This window comes from Solea senegalensis, linkage group LG8, assembly GCF_019176455.1.
Source record: "Solea senegalensis isolate Sse05_10M linkage group LG8, IFAPA_SoseM_1, whole genome shotgun sequence".
Classification (NCBI taxonomy): Eukaryota; Metazoa; Chordata; class Actinopteri; order Pleuronectiformes; family Soleidae; genus Solea; species Solea senegalensis.
Window position 1 is genome coordinate 18,099,803 of NC_058028.1, and position 20,744 is coordinate 18,120,546.

Here is a 20,744-nt window from a genome sequence, read left to right on the forward strand (position 1 = left end):
TACATGTCTGATTTATCCGAGTGTGTTTGTGTATTAACAGCATGACTCACTAGATAATTACACACGTGAATGTTGGCATAAGAGATTATTTCACACCAGGAACAAGAAACACAGACAAACAAATACACACCTCACCTGTGTTCCAGTTGTTGGAGGTATTTTCTCAGCTCATCTAAATTTTTATTGGCCTTTTGAAGTGCGTCACTCAGAACTTTCTCTCTCTCCTCACTCTTCCTTTCCAGCTCATCCCTCTGTGTCCTCAGTCTCTTCTCCCCTACGTCTCCCAGTTCTTTCCGAAGTTGCTTCTCCTTCTCATCGATGATTTTCTTATGGTCCTCCTCCATCGCTCTCCTCTTCTTCTCAAACTCCTCTCTCAGAAACCTCTCCGCATCTATGTTCTTCTTTTCCAGCTCTTCCTTCATGTTGTTCTTTTTCTTTTCTGCTTTTATCTGCACCTCCAGGTTTAGTGACCTCTCCCACTCCACCCTGCCCATCTCCAGTGCCTCTCGCTGGGCCTTCTCTCTCTGAGCCGTCTCTCTCAGGCCCTGGAGCTCCATCTCCAGCTGAGCCAGTCGGGTGTTCAGCTGATGGAACTCGTGATATATGAGGTAGCTTATACCGCAATATTGGCACACTGTATCACTCCGCTCCATCTGTGGGGAAAACAATTAGTTTAATATTTAATGAACAATAATTAGATTTTAACTACAAAATGAATCTGTCACGGTTTGGCAGTAATTCCTTTGTTTTCTTCCTTCCTTGTTTCCTGTTGTTTCATATTAATCCCTAGTTTATCTGTTGTTCTCTGTGTGTGTGTGTGTGTGAAACACCGACCTTGTCTGGACTTCATGAAAACCAAAACCTGGTCCTAATGTGGCAGTACTTATTTTCTGATGAACTGGTTAAGTTTAGCGCTAAGATTTGATTTGTGGTTAGGTTATGGTTGGGATTAGGAATTACCTGGCAATGATTAAGCTTGGCATTTAGCTATGGTGATTAAGTTTAGGGGCCACACAGTTGGTGAAGTGGTTAGCACTCTTTGCAGCAAGAAGAGACGGGTTTGAGAACCAGTCGGAACAAGGGCCTTTCTGCATGGAGTTTGCATGTTCTCCCTGTGTATGTGTGGGTTTTCTAAGGGTTCTCCGGCTTCCTCCCACAGTCCAAAAACAACATATGAGGATTAGGTACATTGGATACTCTAAATTGACCGTAGGTGAGAGTGAAGGGTTGTTTGTCTCTATGTGGCCCTGTGATGGACTGGCGACCTGTCCAGGGATGGATGGATGGTTAAGTTTAGAGCAAGGGGCTAGGAAATGCATTATACATCTATGAGTGTCCTCACTAAGAATGCTGTACAGAAATGTGTGTGCATGAGAGAGAGAGCGCTGAGGCACAGTTCAACCCTCGGGTCATTTTAACTGTAATGCCCCTTGTTGTCTGTCTTCATGACTACATCACTCACATAAAGGGCTACACACCGCGCACACGCGCGCACACGCACACGCACACAAAAACATTGTCCTCTCACCCTTGTTCACCCTTAACCAACACAATACATGCTTAACTCTAACCTAAACCACATTCAACTCTGCACCTAAAACAACATCCGTCCACCGAGTGTCCTCACATTCATACAATTGGGCACAAACACATTCAAAATCAGAGGTTAGTTATAATGGTTACAGACAGAAAACACACACACCCACACACATACAAGCACAAACATGTACATGGGCACAAACAAAAGACACAGACACAGACAAACGCATACAAAGGCAAATTTACTTGCATAAGCATCTTCAGACAGACAAACTCACACAGTCATTCACTCTTACGATACACACACAAACACACAGACATGAACACACACACACACACAAACCCTGAGGGCAGAACGTCTGCGCCGGCAGTCAGTTGTGTGCTCTCGTGACTGCATTTGGCCCCGTGGGGCGACCCCATGTCCTGAGCACTGACACGTTCACTTAGCACTCAAACCACAAAACTAGCCCCTCCACATGCTCACACATACAGACACGCACACACACTCACTCACTTACATAAACACACATGCACGCACACAGACAAGAATACCTGAGAGAAGAAGCAGAGAAGAGAGACGGGGGTTTGAATGAAACAATGATGTAAGAAAGTAAAACAGAGCAGGAATGATGGAGAGGGGGAAAAGGGAACTTGTTGTCATTTAAATGTTTAATGGCAGCATCACCAAACCTCTTTGTCCTCTAGTGCTCGCTTCATTTCTATGCCTCCCCTTGTGTGTCTTCTGTCTCTCTTTTTTCACCCTCTGTCTCTTGATTGACTCCATTAGCAGACTGGACTGCTGCCAAATACAGTTTAAAACGTTCATTACATTTACACTGCACTGGTTCAATTTATCTGATGGTGATGGTGATTTTTTGGAGTCTATCGATATTACAAAAGAGCTTATTATGACATTAACATGCTATATGTAAGAGTGTACATCAGCGATGTGTGTGTGTGTGTGTGTGTGAGACAAAGCACCATCACATGGGTCATCTACACCCAACAGGTACCAAGGCTGCTCTGAGTGAGGGTGAAACCCTCCACAGTCCATGTTATCACCAGTGCCTTCATGCTCCATCAATTAAACATGGGGTTATTACCTTTCGCCTGACGTGAAACACTTAGGAGGGGTGGAGCAGGTGCAGGCGAGGGGCGACATCAGGGTGGGGATATTTTGTGGGTGGTTGGTGTCTTGCCAGGATGAGCAATAATTAATTTATGTGATGTCTTTTTAGCTCCCTTACTGTCTGGGTGTGTGTCGCTGTCTCGTGTACCGAAGGCAGAGGAAGAACGCAACGCAGACGAGACATAAAGAGGATCTAATATTCCCCACTTTGACGTCTCTCCTTAAAAAAAAAAAAAACCTCCACCTCACTTTGCACCCAAAATGTTTCCATAATCTTTCACTACATCCTTTTTCCCTCCCGTTTGCCCCCCCTCTCCTTCCTCCTTCTTTTCCAAAACCAAACTGCCCTTGATCTCACTCTCCACAGCTTCCCTCTCTCGCTCGTATACCTCCGCCTCCTCAGCTACAGCTGCCGTGACCCATCTGGCTCATCAAAACACCAGAAGTGGGTCACTGCCATGAACACGGACCCCTCGTGATACATGCAGACACAGACACACACAAAGTCCACACCCCCTCGCCCCCACGCGCTCACCAAAACATGCATACCGTGACCAAAATCCCACCAAACAGGCATGCAGCACACACAACTATTATAGCATATGCACACACACACACACACTGAAGTCCTGTAATATGTGTTTGCCAGCAGTTATGCACACATGCAGTACATATAAAACACAGCACTGAATAAGTTTTTTTGTTTGTCGTACAGCTCAGATAATATTTGCTGTCTTCACAGTGAATGCAGGATAAAAATATCATCTCCTTTATTCAAGTCTTTGGTGTTACTATTAATCCATTTAAAATGCCAGCATTTCTTGAATTTCTAAACATATTTTAAAAACCCCTCTCCTTCGTCTTGTGAACTGCAGGTTTTCAGTTAACATCAGCCACAGATGCCTGGCCAAAATCTGACAAAAACAAAATGATTTGTCCCTTAATCTTATTTATCAGATGAACGGTCAAAGCCTTTAATGAGGCAGAGATGGTGAGCCGACTGCACACAGCAGACAGAGACAGAAGTGTAGACCAGAACAGATCTTCACAAACAGGCAGACTAAACAATTTATTCCTGTTGATCCTCAGAACATGAAAAACCTGAATTCCTCTGCGTAATTTTGAGGAGAAGGGAGATTAGAGAAACACTAACAAATGCAGTCAAAGAAGCACAGACGAGATGCTATGTTTTTGGGTGCATAGAGGATTAAAGGCATTAGGATTAGTTTTAATCAAGTGATATGATGATCACATCATATCTACATCCTTCTCAACTCTTTTTTTCCCCCGCCTGACTCTCTCTCATTCAATCTAACAAATGCTTTACTCTGTCTGTCTGCTTGGTTCTCTCTTCTGTCTGTGTGTGAAATCACAGACACGAGAGATCATGCAAGCATTTAAGAAGGGATTAAGTGGTGAAGGGACTTATCCATGTTATTTTCCTAAATTATTTTCTGTTGTGGACTGTGACCGTGTGGTCGTGGAGAGAGTATGCGTCTGGGTGCATCCTTGCGTTCTTGGCGTTGCGTGTCAAAATTACATGTTTTTGTCATTTTTTGTGCACATGTGAGATATCCCCACACACACACACATACACTTTCACCCCACTTGATGTGTGTGTGGCAGAGAGACGGCACTTCGTGACTGTGGCTTTGTTGATTTTGTGCCACGATAAAGACCTCCTGTGGTGCAGTGTAGTGAGAGCCAACATTAAGCTTCCACTCATCTGGACCCCATGGCGTACCACGCATCACATGACAAGTGTGTGTGAGTTCATGAGCAAGTGCACGAGTATAGAACTGGACTTGTGTGTGAAAATGTGCGTGTATGTGTGACCTCCTCGACCATGGCACACTGTGTGTGAATGTATGAGAGGGAGGGAAAGGGTGGGGAAGCAGTGATCACAAGGGACAGACAAAAGGAAGCGCAAGAGGGGGACAGGGGCGCGTAGTATCAGAGAGGAGAACGAAGAGCGGGACAACACATCAGGTCAACACTGTGCTGTGGTGAATGGATTAATCACAGTGTGTGAGATGGTCAATGTCTGGGTTGTGTGGGTCTGTGTGGAGGAGTTATACTGAGGAATCCACAGTCAATCACTGACATGTGCATGCAGACAGCAGACATTAGCAGGTCAGGTTAAAGCCAGCAGAGCAGACAACCATGTGTTGGATGGGACGCTTGAGCCAGAGGGATAGTAAAAACAAATTGTTACTGTCATAAAACTAAGGCTTGGTGGGGATATTATCCATGGTTGCATGTGTATCGCTTGACTGGCTGTCCTCACGTTTACACGTCCTCTCTTCCCTTGCCCTCCCTTTCCTCACCTCACTTGCTCCTTCGCGTGGAAGCAGGGAAAGGGCAGTGGCAGGGAAAGAAATCACCTATGGCTGCCTCGACCAGCTCTTGGCACGCATCACATCACATCCAAACACAGGGCGAGGCATAAGACGACACGGCACACCATGGCATGGCGTGACACGGCACAGCTCGGCACAGACAAAAAACTTAGCCTGAAGTGCTGACTGCAGTCATAGGACTGGCTGCACTATTCATTTTGTTTTAGCCGTGTGAAAACTGGCTAATCTGTCTGTATGTCTTGGGCAATACCACATGAACCGAAGATAGAACCACTAAATTTCAAAAATTAAATTATTCAATAACTGTGAAAACATTTGAAAACTAAATTTGAAATTGAGAATAAACTTGCTGTACCATTGTTGTCGCCATTTCAATTTAACATCTCTTTTGACTGGTGCAGTACCCGCATCTCAGGCTTCAACTGACTCAACATCACATACATGGCTCATCGCCTTGTTCATCCCCTCTCTATAGCAGGACTGTCTTTAGGCATGCAGAGGCAGCACACACACTGGTGCCCTCAGTAAGCCACCTGCCAAGTTTGAAGCCTGTCAAGGAATCAGTTGGACAGTTATGTGAGTTACAGACAGACGTTCCTTGAATCAATGCGTTTCTTTAATGCTGTATGTTAATTTTCCTCACCATGTCCCGCATGTGTTAGCCCCCCCCCCCGAAGGCCGTGGTATAGTTATACAACCGGTAGATCTGTTATCCTCAAAATTTAGGACCACTGGAAAGTCTCATCTATCCACACAACACAAAGACAGAAAATAGCAGCAGAGGGAAATCAATTACGTATCTTCAGTTCAGTAAAGGAGACCAGCTGTTTGCCAATAGACCAATTTAAAAGCAACATTAACTATTTTTCTTAAAAGCTTCACAATCATTTTTGATGCACTGCACCTTAGAGCTCAACACACTGCAACTTGTATTAGAAAATACATACATTTTCAAATACAAACAACACCATCACAGCTAAACCAAGTGAAAACAAACATAGCTTTAATGTATATCACTAACATACTATAACCTGAGCACATGAGAGAATAGAAAAAGTCATACAGACAATGATCAACATGCTGTTAGATAATGACCTGACTGGAATGATTTGAATTACTTAAATTACACATGTAACATATATTATTTTCAAATAATACAAGGGTTTTGTTCTGTCATGACCACTCGTTGATCTAAAAAGCTGCTTTAATGACCTCTCAAATGCAAAAATGGGTTGTGCAAAAAAATCTTAAATTAAAAGAGGACAACGCTGAAATTACAGTTATTAGTGCTGCTTTTAAGAAAGATGATTAAAGTGGAGTCATAACTCTAGCAAAGCAGAGTCAAGGTTAAAAGCATGGTTGTCATCACAAACAATAGTTTATAACTCAGTTCACATCTGGAAAGCAGTGTTTTTGTTTTGTTGTTTTTTGTTTGATTTACTTTTAAATCAAACAGCACCTTATTCTTCCCAATACAAACAAACCCTCATCTTTTAAATTAGCTCAAACTCTTAGCCGCTCTCTACATTTACAGGTGTTAAGTTAATCAATAGTAAATAAATGGTATATAGTACTTCCTGTTGTACGACACGTCCCTCAGCCTGCAGTGGTGTACATCTGTGTATATCTATGGTCTGCTTTCAAAGATTTTAAGTTAAGCTAAATTCAGGGCTATTCATGTTTTACATCACCCTATCTGGAGGATCAGTAATGACCAGTTTACTGCACATCACCCCTTATTTAAACTCATTTTACAGTTCCCATTTTTATTCCTGGGATCTTTCGTGGCCTGACTCTAAATCAATAAAACCAGTTACCTGCTTTAATTTTGCGACTGAGCATGTATATAATTGAATTTGTTTTATTATCATTTATTTTAATGACAGGGTGTGGGTTTGAAAGCCAGACTGAGTGCAGTCATAAAGGGTGAAAGCAGGACAGCAGCAGCCAGTGCATAAAAATGAGCTAGAGAGGGAAGGGGGAGAATAGTCTGTTACATTAATCAGAGTAAGCAGACAACACATGTGCTTCCGTTAGCCCCACTAGACCACGCAGCTTGGCACAACATGGCACGGCACACTAAGCCAAGAGAGGCCAGAGGAGGTTACACAGGCTGAAGTGAGGCTGTATGTGTGTGTGCATGCGCACGCCTGTCTTTCTGGTGAATAATAACATCTTGATTTTGACTTGATTTTCCTTTCATGTTCTTCATTTACAGTTTAAACTAAGGTGGAAGCTCTATAGATGGCATTCTGCCTGACTAGATGAACGTCAGTGGAGCGAAGACAACTGCAACCTCATTTAACCTTCGGTAGCAAGAGAAGACAAGTGCCATTGCCTGCAGTGTTTAACTGATTCAGACCCTTGAGTTGAATGAATGAATAAAAACAGCCACAACTGAATATAGCTATAGAACAAATACCAAAAGCATCACTGAAATGCCACCTTTTCATCAAGGCAGAAATGTATATTAATTTGTATTTTCATTTATTATAACTAGGAATTATGATTAAATATCCCCTTGCCAAGACTGGCAGTAGGACATATAACAGGGTTATGGACACACAACAATAACTTATAAAAATTCAAAAGCTATCACAATATTGATAAAATACTCATTCAAAAATCAAATCAAATACAGAATAATGAAATACATACAAAATCAAAACCGCATTATTAAACACTTGACACACAACAGGACTATCGGTGTTCACCCCTGAATATACAGCAGTAGTGAAAAAAAAACAGATATGAATTAACAGTGTGAATAGTTGAATGAGTTGTTTTACCGTCTTTAAAAAGTGAGAATTGAACCTTACACTAAAATCAAAGTGCCTTTGTGTAAAATCATGGATGTCACTGAAAACAAGGAAGTTCTTTCTTCGCTAATCTTTTGCTAAAAACTATACAAAAAACAAACCAGTGAAAATGTCTGCGATGTATGAAAATAACTTGGTCATATTTAATGTTATAAATAATTTAATGAAAGGTTTATAAATCAGGTTTTTAAGTTAATGGTTTTGGTTTCAGGGCTGGACTGTCTGAACACCCAATTAATTTGTCTCTTCCAAATCCACTTCCTCAGTGGCTGCCAAGGAAACATCACATAATAAAGAACCAGTGACCTTATCACGACCTCGGGATTATCATGCAATATTGTCACTTTGTATTACCAGGCCCGAGACAACACCCGTGACAGTATTGCTCAATAATCCCCCCGCTGTCTCTCAGTCATTACTGCAGATCAGCATTCACCTGATGAAACCTCCACTCCCTCACTCATGTAATCTCTCTATATCTCAATCTCTCTCTTCCCCCGGATTTAAGAAAACAAACTGAAAAGGGGCAGGAAAGGTAAGGGGTGGAACAGGAAAAACAGCCAAAGAGGAGGAAAAAGGAGGAGGAGGATGAAGAGGGAGGAGGAGGATGGAAACAAAGTCTGAGATACACTGATTAGACTGCGCAGACAACACATGTGCTCCCACTATCCAGCAACCTCCCGAGGTCTGACAAGCAAGCAGGGAAGGGTGTGTCTAGTATGAAACTATCCATTATTCAAAAAGGGGAAAATTTAAGTAATGAGAAAGTAAGACAGCGAGAGAAAGAAAGAGAAACGGAGGAATATGTAGGACTGTGGATCTCTCTGGGACACGAGGCTCCTCTGTCCTCCCCTGTTTTCCTTCAGAAGATTTTGCTCAGCTCACATTAAAAATGGATGGATGAAGGGAGGCAGAGGAAGAGCAGGAGCAGTTAAGTGCCTTCAGTCACTAAAAGAAGCCTAGTCAGGACTTTGTGTGTTGATTCTAAAGAGATTAAAGTTTGTTTGCTTGTTTTTTTAATAAGGCCTATTGGCTGTAAGTATCTGAGGACGAGTAAGCTCTCTGGCAAACAAACTTCACATATTGACAAGAATATTTAATTGCTCTTACATCAACCAGCTCATCTCTGGTTAGGTGTTCATAGAACTCACTGAACCACTGAACCACTGAACCACATCAATCCTTTGTTTATAGCCACGCGAGGCACCATGGTGCAGACTTCTGAGGGCATTGCATGCCTGTTATGACCCCGGGAAAAGTGAGGGATAAGGGTGGGGTACAAATTTTGATAAAGCAAATTTAAAAAGATTAAAAAAAAACATGTCTTTATTTTACAAAAAACAACTAAAGTATTCCAAATAATAACAAAAAGTGAGCTTCAAAAATCAGGGATTAACTAAGAAACACAACTAAACCAAAAGTAGCACACCGATCACAGCTCACATAGGTCAACTGCCCTGTGTTAATGCTCTGCCTGACAAGGGTCAGTGAAGGCAGGTGTGCAGGTAGGAAAACAAACAACAAATCCACACAGCACATAACAATGGCCAACAAGGCAGAGCAGAGGCGTTTATGAGCAGTGCTTCAAACTGCTAGAGTGCTTGGAACTGTACAGAGAAAGAATATAGTCTGGGGAAGCAGGGAATCAACAAGTAGAAGATTATTTACTAGTATTAGATGCATACTGTAGCTACATTAGAATCTAGTCTATGTTCTTACTGTCAGGTATGCAGTGTTTATATTTTCACAGAATGGTGGCTAGAGATGTTCTGTCGCAATATCACTTGAGGATAAAGTATTTTTTGGAATTTTAGTCAAAGATAAATAAACCAGGGTTTGTTTTTGTTTTCCACTCACAAATACTTTTACACATTTGTTTTTTCCCCACAACTCACACATCCAATAAGATAAAGTAGTAAGAGAGATGACTCAGGGATTAGGGATGTCTCTGTCTCAAACAGTGTGTGATAAAGCTTACAATTTAATTTACTGTGTGACTTTTTTTTTTTAATTACTCCATTAAATCTCCTCTCCTAGAATCCAGAACCATGTGATCATCTCTGAGGTCTTTGAGAGATCTTTATTAAGACAAATTTTACTCAGACAGCCTTCCTTCAGATGTGTCCATATCACCACAGCAGGCGCTTAGTTACAAAAACTAGGGCACAACCAAGTGCCCAATTTCGGAACCTTAACAGGCAACGTGGTGCTGTCGGCAATGACGTCATTTGTAGTGTGTGCACTTTAACCAGGGTTGCATCATGACAGCCTACAGGCTAAAGTACTAATAGACAGTATACAGTATGGTCACACAGTTTCTGCTAACACGGCTGCAGGTAAAACTGATGAAACACAGGAGACAGGATACAAACCAGACACCAGCCTACTCATATTGTTGTGTCTTTAAAAACTAATGTTTAACAATGAAAACTGCAAACCATGTCTGAAATCAGTGGCTGTGACAGATGTACTTGTTTCACCATATGCAAACTCACCACCACACAAAAGCACAATCAGCACAGTCATATAGGGGAAAAGGTGCATCCCAACAAGAAAAGTACAACTCTGTTTCCAGCACAACACAAATTATCATCAAATGAGTCAGCCGTGTGGTTCAGACATTTTCCAGATAACTTGACACTGTTGCAGATATATGGGCACATTCAATATCACAGGGGTTTTTGTAATATACGAGTGACGCCTTGTCTCCTTTGAACCAGTGCTGTCAGAGGGCAGTGAGGTCACAGTGGTCACTACTCATACACGTGGAACTGTGATTGTTAACACAAGTCAGTCAGGTGTGATGGCAGTCTGCCCTCACCTTTTGCCACACCGAAAAAGTAGTGATTGTATTATTTAACCCCTTAACTATACAATTAATGGATGCAAGTGTGAGCTAAACAGTCAGTACATCAGGGCCCTACAGTACAGTGTCTCTGCTCTGTTAGCCTTCTCCATAAAGCCACACCTACCTCCCATAGAAAGAGAGAGAATAGGAGGAGGAGAATCACATGATGCTGAGAATCTGGAGTGGGGATGACAGCCTCAGGCTGGAACACACTATAATGTGAATTCATAGGTTAAGAAAAATGAGTACCCCCACTGCTGTGTTGTGTGTGTTTATGTGGCCCGAGGAAGACAGGTAAACACAAGCTTTTTCAAAGTAGCTAGTAGTCTATTATCTCCTGAGTGTTAGAAGTGTGTATGTCTGCAGTTATGAAAAGAAACAACAACGTTTAACAGAGTGAGAGAATGATCTGTGTACTTTTACTTTACTTCTCTCTGTGAGGTTTTAGGATTCAGGTTATAATTAGGTTCAAGGGTTAGGCAGTTGTGATGGTTAAGGTTAGGCTTTGGGGCTCGGGATGTCTATGATGTGTCCTCACTAAGAGGACAAAACAAGTTTCTGTGTGTGTGAGTGTGTGGAGAGAGAGAGAGAGAAAATCTCATTATTTTTTTCTGGTCTCATTCTCCTCATTGATTCTCTCTGAAGAAAATGACATAGAAACCTTTCACTTTTCCCTCATGCACACACAGTGGGATTGCACCCTATTCTGTCTCTGCCTCCCAGTCTTCACACGCTCTCTAATTATCGCCAAAGTGAACGTCTTGTCCAGTTACACTGTGTTTCTAAGCCCTTCACATACCACAACATTAGAGAAGTTAACAGGGTGTATTGTCCTTCCTGTCTCTTTCTCTCCTCACCGTTACTCTCTGTCTCTCTCTCTCTGCATGTGCTTCTCACTCTCTCTCACCCTCTCTCCGTCTCTGTCGCTGTCTCTCCGGTGAACGTCTTGTCCTGTTACATGGTGTGTTTGAGTTTGTCTCGGGCTGTGACACTTGAGAGGTGACTAGGGAGTATCAGCAGCTCGTGGAGAACAAGAGGTGCTCAGCAGCTGCATAAAAAAGCCTGTGGTGCACTCTGCTCAGTGCTGCACTTAAAACAACTCGTCCTTCAGCCACATTTGGACCGTAACACTGTGCTTTAAGAAAGAGGTACCCAACTCCTGTGTCAAACAACTTGGAGAAAAACTCCTGCCGATTATGGAGGAAGTGAAACAGACAAAAGGTTTGTCCCTTATTAGGGCTGACAGTGGCAGTGCGTCGCATTGTCCACTCAAATGAGTGCAAGCATATCATTCATGTAGAGACCATGCAACATGAGCAAAATATTCCATGTCTCACATATTATTGTCCAAAGAGAAGACAATGTATTTGCTAATTTTGTCAATAGAACCATATGAACTACAGAGCATTAAAGTATGTTCCATGTGGGGCCATAACCTAACTGCAGCCTCATTACTATACTGCACGCTCACAAGGGCTCGAGACAGCCGTGTGCGAAAATCCTGGGCTGTGGCCAAAATCGTGACTGAGGGGAGACTGCAGTATTTTACTCAAGGATAAGAGACACTTGATGAGGTAATTAAAGTAACACTCTTGCTATGTGTCTGACGGGTTGCGCTTCATAAAACTTTCTTTTGCTTTGTGTGCATTTGTGAGGTTTCCAAGTCTGACTCACTACTTACTGCTCAATGATGTTTACCTGGGGCATACAGGAGCCCACAAGGACATCCTTGAGTTTTTCACTGAAAAGTCGGCCATGTAAGTCAGTGAAATTTAAAGACTAATGATTAATGCATGAAAAATCTTACATACAGCCATGAAGTACAAATACTTTGTTACTGCACTGAAGTACAAAATTCACGTAGCTGTACTTTAATTTGTTACTTGTTTTTCTAGCAACTTTCTAACAAACTATCTTTGTTACCACATAAAATCAGAAGAGTTGGTAATAGAATGTATTTATATAGAGCTTTTCTAGTCTTGATGAGCTGCTTTACACTACAGTTTTGCCATTCACCCATTCACATATCTTCCATACCCATTCACATGCTACAACATGGGGTTAAGTGTCTTGCTCAAGGACACATATAGACTAGCAGAGCCAGGAATTTAACCCACAACCTTCCAGTTGAAAGACAGCTCGCCCTATCACTGAGCTACCATGGCTCAATCCCAACTCCTCACTTTTTTAAAATACTTTTACTTCTAAAACTTAAGTACATTTTATATCAGCAAATTACTTTTGATATTTGAAGTACAGTAAATGTCATATACTTTAAGACTTTTACTTAAGTAATATTATAAAAAGTGACTTCAACTTCTACCAAAGTCATTTTCTGACCAGATACTTTTAGGTACTTTATACAAGACTGCATGCTGCCCTTGACCTACTGTATGTCACAGTGTGATAAACACTTGGATTCCTGGATCCCCCAAATAAAAGCTGCATCAAGAAGCTCATCCAGTTTCGAAAACCACTGGAGGAATCACATATGCCGACGATTATCTCCTTCACAGCAAAGGCTAAAAGACGACATAAATTACAGCAAAACAAAACGTCTGGGCAGCGTTTTTGATATCTGATAAACGTTAATTTCATCTTCCCAATTGCACCTTCAGCAACACTCCAATGTCAATGCAGTGCTATTTTTAGTCCGACCACCTGCTTACAGAAGCATATTTGGGTTGACTTTCAATGCTAAAACCATCAGTGAAAAGTGGGAGTAATAATGCTCTTGGGTCCCTGAATAATAACGTGCCCTCGAGAAAGCCAAAGAAAGAGACCTGAGGGGAAGTAAAAATGTGCTCACATTACACTGGGTGAAACTTTGAAGCCACACTGCATTCTCTGCATATCTGAAATACAGTCTGCTTACAGTCTGAAATGTTCAGCATTAAAATACATAGACTTAGAGAGGGGAAAAAATGAATTAAACAGCTCCCTACTCTCCCACTAAGCTCAGCAGCACAACGTGACAACTGACAAACAAATACACAAAGAACAGAACACAGGGGAAGCCTGCTAGAGCAGATGACTGTTACTTAAAGTAAAACTTATGGAGATTCTTTTTGTAACCATTATTATTCTGCCTCTAATCTGTCTCTGTGAACAGAAATGATGTAACATTATTTGTATGCTGTGTCCTTCATCTGAAAATGGGCTCCTGACAGAAGGAGTGTTTGTGTGAATACACCAGCAGCACAAACATGTACGTATGTACTTGAGAGAGATGGCAAATGTTCCACCTAATAAAACTGATAAAGTATTGGAGGACTGGGCAAGAAAGGGAGTATAACCACACACACACACACACACACACACACACAACGATTACAAAAGGTATGATCAATGAATTTGAGGCATATGCAACTCAGTGTTTTCAAATATCTACAACTTAGTAGCTGAGACAGCACAGAGACAAAGTGAAGCCATAAACTATAGGAGTTCAGGAATGAAAACAGAAATAACAATGGATCTCAGGAATGAGGGAATGTCACCATGCAATAGAAGATCTAAACTCTGCTATACCGAGAAACACTGAGAGGCTTAATCAGCATTGTGCAAACTCATTTGACTGGGGTTTGAATGTAATGTCATTATAGTTTTAACACTAATAACACCACAAAAAAACATATTACGATTTCAGTCAAATGTACTTTTTCTAGGACAAGAAAAAAAAAAAAAAACACATGAAAAGGAAAGCCAGGTTTTTAGCTGGTGGCCATGAAGCACATCCCATCTTACATAATTTACTTTTAGATTTCATTCAATGACTGTCTCAAATTTGCAGGTGTTTTCATGTGCTTTCAGTGTGTGTCCTTGTATATACACAACAAGTACAGTGCATCTATGTGTGTTCTTGTGCCCGAGTGTGTGTCGTGGGTGGGAGCCATGGTGTGAGAGTGAGTGTGTGTGTGTGTGTGTGTGTGTGTGTTTAACCGCAGTGCTCTCCTTCTCAGCAGCCCACCATTAAACCTTGGTGCCAGTCCTCTCCCAACACACCAGGATTAACAGCACTTAAATGGGCCTGTTAGCACACCACCTCCTCATTGCCTCCCACGCCGACTAACACACATGGCGCTGCCCATAGCATTGAGCTTGCAATGTACTGCCTCTGTTGTTTTTTTGTTCTCTGCTCACCCCAAGCCACGTAAGCTTCCTCCAACAAACGGTGGTGAAGTATACTCAGCGGGGGGCTAAGCCCGGAACATCCTCTATTTTACAGACCTTTTGGAATCTGAGCGGATGACGGAGAGAAGAAAAAGAGAAAGGGGAGAGAGGTGTATGCAGAGACTGATCAAACTGTCAGTCACTCTCTCCCTCCCGCTTGCATTATTGTCTCTCTTTCCTTCTGCTCTGTATCTGGTTAGAATATTTCTCCTTGTGAAATAGAAGCAGACATGTACTGGGGAGAGATGGCTCCCACAGCAGGAATCAATAAATACAATGGATTCATATTTGAGTCTGTTGGCTGTGACACAGCTAGCAGAAAGATGGATGGACAGATGCACCGAATTTGGGTGAAGGATGGGAGGTGTCATCTGTTAACAGACACGAAATGACCACCCTTCACATACTGTCTGGGGGGAGGTGCATTTTTCACAGCCATCTACTGACCTCAATTAGAAATTCCAGAAATTACTAGAGAGCAGAGGAAAGAGGAAACGGAGACAGACAGGAAGAGAGGACCAAATACAGAGAAACTCATTGCGTAATCATGTGCAAGTAGTTAAACAAACAGACTGCTGTAAACAAGCCCTATTCATATGGGGAACTAAACTGACAGAGGGTTATTCTCCATATGGAGAGCTAATGACAAATCAGAGAACCCTCTCATAACCAGGCATGTATGATACTAAGGTAGTTGGATGTCACGTGAATATTAGATATGAGTTTACTTTGCTAGAGGTAGAAAATGAAACAATTGTCAAAACACATGGATTTATGTATTTTGAAATACACAATGACCTTTAGCTCCAACAATACTCAATGTGCTTCATGTTAAAAGGGAGAGAGAAAAAAGATATATCGCCTGCTAATTTACATTCATACCATATGGAATATCATATGAAAATATGTAAATGCCACCTGACATCCCCTAGGATAAGAGGCAACACGCAGCCACATGTTCTTTACCTTAAAACACATGGACGTTTAGCAGACGAGGCAGTGTCACGTTCCATATTTGATGTACGTGGATGAATGCAGCATATGGAAAGAGTTAGTGTTGACAAACTCATCAGGACGTAACAAATGTGTTTCCAACACACTTGTATTCCAAGCTTGTAAAAACGAGCGTGTTTTAACAGCATGTGTAGCGTCAGTATGGTCTTTCATAAACATGTGAAAGGTGTGCAACATGTGCGGGTAGAAAAGGATATTACACAGTATTTTTTCCTGAAGAATAAAGAGTCACTTCAAATAAAAAACTAAAAGCAGTGAGGGACCTGGAGAGCATTTTCTGTATCATGCTTTCTCAATCACCACCTACCTTTTTTATTTCTTCAGGCAGTGGGTAGATCGGAGGACAGAGAGGAACCGTCATCATTTCCTTCTGCTCCCCCTTCGCCTCGATAGATCTCTCCTTGTCTCCTGAAGAAAGCAGAGGAACAGCAGACTTAGCCGATGTCACAGTATATACTATTGTGTATCACGCTGTAAAAAGGTATTATCCATACTGATTCATTTTTAATTGAATTCATGCAATTCATCATTTCAAGTCTAAGATTCTAGCCCTTGTGGAATAAAATATCCTAGGAGACATCATTAAATTGATTTAAGCAACTGCGCAAAAGCTGCAAATTCATTTCATTATCAAAACTGTTGGTGATTAATTGTGCTGTTCACACATAGCAATCCAATAATTACATTTTCCTATATGAAAACCAGCTCTTTCAATTTACAGCACAATGGGCATCAGCAGAAGCTTCCAGAAGATGATAAACCATTCATCACAACACATAAAACTACGATAAAACAGAGGTTATTATGATAGTATTTTATTTTTGTTTAAATAATTGTCTGTTTACTTATTTGGCCAATCATTCATGTAAGTTTACACATTTATGACCTAAAAGATTTGTTTGACACAAAAGTCTACTGCAGTGCAGACCCACAGTGCAGGTTGGAGAAAGACCATAACAGAAAGTGTTAAACTTACATGCATACATTACCCAGGAAAGTTGAATACCCTTTTCAGGAGAGTGGGAGTAACCTTTAAACCGATGAATAGCACTTAGCTACCAAGGTCAGTATAAGGATAAATACCTTAGCGTGATGTCCACCATATTAAATCCATTTGCTGTACACTTCATTCAATAGAGTAATCTGTCAAGCTTATGGCATTAAGTTTATAGACTGTAGATTATGGCATTTCACAGCTGAGGGCATCTTGTCTTCACAGTCATACATTAGTCTGATCTCCACGGTAAGATAACTCAACCTTCAAGTGACGGAACTTTTTCAATGAACAATACACATGTTGTTACATTATTTTAAAGGTCCAGTGGGTATGATGTATTTATTTATTATTTATTTTTATTTTCATCAGGGAAAGTATACAAAAACATGAGGCTACTTTAGCTAATTTCCATCTGTAGTCCACAACACTCATTCAGTAGCAGCTTCCATTATACATTCATTATTCCAAACTACATTCAGAAATTAAGTGCTATATATATATATATATATATATATATATATATATATATACATACACACACAGCATACACACACATAAACTTACCTAAAGTGCCATCATCATAAATCCCATTTAAATCCAATAAAAGAAACAGACTATAAATAATGATAATTGTTTGAGTGTACAATTTCCTGATTGCATGAATTGTTGTTTTCATAACCTCAGACACCCATAATCAGGAGTGGATCTGTTTTTTAAGTTTTATTGACAATATAACTGAAGGCTATCTGAGGTGAGAGATGTTAAGCTCGAACATGCAACTTCCCCAAATGTTGCTAAATCCTACACAATGTACCTTTAAATAATGATCACAGTGATACCTCGTGTTGTAGGATTCTCCTGAGATGTAATAGCGGCCACTGAGGTGCAGACAGTAATGTGACCGTAGGTCTTGTGAGGAGACAGCAATGCAAGCCTCATCCAGCCTCTGTCTGTCTATTTGTTTGTGCATGCTCTTAGGGTATTTATCCATCAGCTCACCATTACTGAGGGAGAAGCATCACGCCAACTCAACACTTGACCTCAGATTAAATACCTCTGGCTAACTTAGAGGGCCAAAGGTCACCGCTATCAGATGGCCCCCATGTATGGCTGCATGCCAGACATTAAATGGCCTTGCAGACAATCTGAGGGAAATAGAGTGAGAGGACACACGGGAAAATATATACAGCACAAGCACATAAGGATTTGGCCACAAGCACAATGCAGACAAATGTGCAGAACTTGTGCAAAAACAGGCAGGGTTAACGTGATTCAATGTCTGGTCAAGCACTAGCATGTCAACAAGCATGTCAACAAGAGCCATCTCTGTCTTCCACACACACACCAGTGCAGACACACAACCCTGTCCAATCAAAGAGCAGGCTTCATGCTCACGCACAATAACAGCCTGATTGCCCCCCTACTGTCTGCAGGCCCTGCACTTAAAAGAGGGCAGAGATCCCTTATTGGCTCACACACCACAGATAAATTAGTAGCTACCCGTGACAGCATTAAGCAGGCCAATGTAAGGGGCTGATTTCAAACGACAACTGTTGCCTCGTGACATTTTGTCCGTTTTAGCCCTGATTGAACTATTAATCAGTCTAATGTGAGAGTGGGAAGCTGTTCATAAACTCATCTGTTCTGCATGGACGCATGTCTGAGTCATGAGAGCAAAACATGCACAAACATATGAGGCACAGAGGGGGGGAAAAAGCCCTTAAAGGTGAAAACATTTTCTATACCATTATTTTTGACGAAAATAGACTTAAGAGAAATGACACATCTAAAATCTACTCAAGTAAATGTAAAAAATAACTTAAAATTAACTCAGAGTTCAAGTTAGTTATTCTTTAAAAACAGGGTGGATTCCATACATGTGAGTTGCAAAAATGAAAGAGGGATATTAATCTGAAACTAGTTGTTAGTCCATTCTTACATAATTAAAACAAAATAAAACATGTTGATGCACAACATTCAAAACATTAAGGGAAGTATCATCCCATAAAACATTTCCAAACAATAAAGCCATTGAAGATGGCATAAACTGTGGATTCTGTTGACCACCTCCTTTTATTCACTAACAAATACCAACAACAGTCATGATGCAAAATCTATAAATCAAAGCAGATCAAGACCTAAAGTGTTGTGACTTCCCCTAAAATATGACCAAACTCTACCCATCATTCACTGCAGTCGATGGGAAGCAGGATTGTTTTCCTTGTGTTTTGTATTCACTATTTTTACTCAGTAACAGATGTGATTTAAAATGAAGCAAAATGCAATACTTCGAAACAAAACAAAATGACAGATTTTAAGTACTATGCAAAAATGACTTGATTACAATAATTGAAGTAAATATTGTGTCTCCTATTTTACTGTTTTTATTTTGTGAGTTTGAAAGGGTCTTGAGAGTGTTAAATGTATTGTATTTTATTGTTATTGTTTTATTGTTTATTGCTGTCTCAACGAATCTATCTACCGATCTATCTATCTATAATTTCCACCATCTCATCACTACAGGGAAATCTTATAATGAAAAAAAAGGGTTAGTTAGGGCCAATAATTATTACATTTTATTATTGACAAATATAATTATTAGTCATATTGGGGTTTTTTTTATTAAGCATGATATCTAACAACAAATACTGCCTCTGTTTAATTATCAGTCAAAAAGTGTGTACCTGTAGGCCTATACTAGCATTTTGGTACATAACTTAAGTTTGAAACACATTTTTATACATCACAGACACCCGTAATGTCATTAAGTTGGACAGACAGCTTGAACCTATTACCAAAAACGGTGAATTCTAAGTTACACTGTCTAAGGTTTTATGTGCAACGTGCAGGTGGTTTGTCTTAAAACGCTAGCATTTGGACGACATGTAAACAAATCAGTGTACTCTCTCTCACCTAGTTTAATATTTATTTAACTTTTTGACTGGACTTCCGTTAAAATGTGAGCAGACTAAATGTTTACTTACCCATTATTAGCAGCGTTCGGGAAAAAATAACCACAACATACTTATTTTCCCACTGGATTTGTTTCCTGGCGTGCTGTGACCTCGCGCCATGTCTGTCGCTATGGAAACGACGTAACAGCGGCACATATACACGCAGCACAGGAAGTCTAGTGACAGTATTATTTAAATGTTTTTATTTTTTGTTTTCTCCCTGTATTTGTGGCTCATTGGCACTGAATCTATATATTTGTTTCATGTACATTGTTAAATTTTCTTTTAAAAAAGAACTGTTAAAAAAGAACAGGATGTCTACTAACCCACCAGGAAGAGCACCGGATGTTGTTTCTATCAAAATAAAAGCATAATATATGTGTATTGTCGAATATGGATTTCTTATTTTTCTTTAGAGCAAAGCTTTTACACATTTACAAAGGTTTGACATTTGAATCAAACAGACATAGAAATGTTGAGAGTCTGTCTGTATTACAGCGTCTTATCAAAAATGATCTTAATATTATCTTAATATTGATTCAAATGATTGTGACTATCGCTTAGGCCATAACTGACTACGCTATGATCTATGTTGTGTTTTCAAATAAACACAATGAACAATAAACCTATATCATTAATATGTGATTAACAAAATTAAAGGTCATATTTAATTAGACATATTTTATTCAATTTTTATGAAATATGTTTTAATGAATTTGGTAAATAGAATAATTTGTCTTTCAGATCACTTTATTTACATTTTACATTTTTGATCCATAATGCCTGTTAATCTTCATCAAAATCACTATAATTAACCTCAAGTACAAACTCTAATTTGTAATGCAGATCATTGCAGTTTCATAGTTTTGCAAGTACTGTTTCACTTGGCAAAAAACGTCCAGAACAGGATGGTT

The 20,744-nt window shown here is 40.4% G+C and overlaps 1 protein-coding gene across 2 annotated transcripts in view; it reads right to left on the reverse strand.

Annotated features, from left to right (window-relative positions):
- The window catches only part of lekr1 (leucine, glutamate and lysine rich 1), a 72,556-nt gene extending 52,611 nt beyond the window's left edge, over positions 1 to 19,945 (reverse strand). For both annotated transcript variants that reach the window (XM_044032855.1, XM_044032856.1), the window contains exons 1-3: positions 19,861 to 19,945; positions 16,187 to 16,287; positions 136 to 653 (exon numbers count right to left, since the gene is read on the reverse strand). In XM_044032855.1, coding sequence (XP_043888790.1) covers positions 136 to 653; positions 16,187 to 16,287; positions 19,861 to 19,864 — 623 coding nt within the window. In that variant the 5' untranslated portion in view covers positions 19,865 to 19,945. The remainder of the gene's footprint in view (positions 1 to 135; positions 654 to 16,186; positions 16,288 to 19,860) is intronic.
- Positions 19,946 to 20,744: the final 799 nt, after the last annotated feature.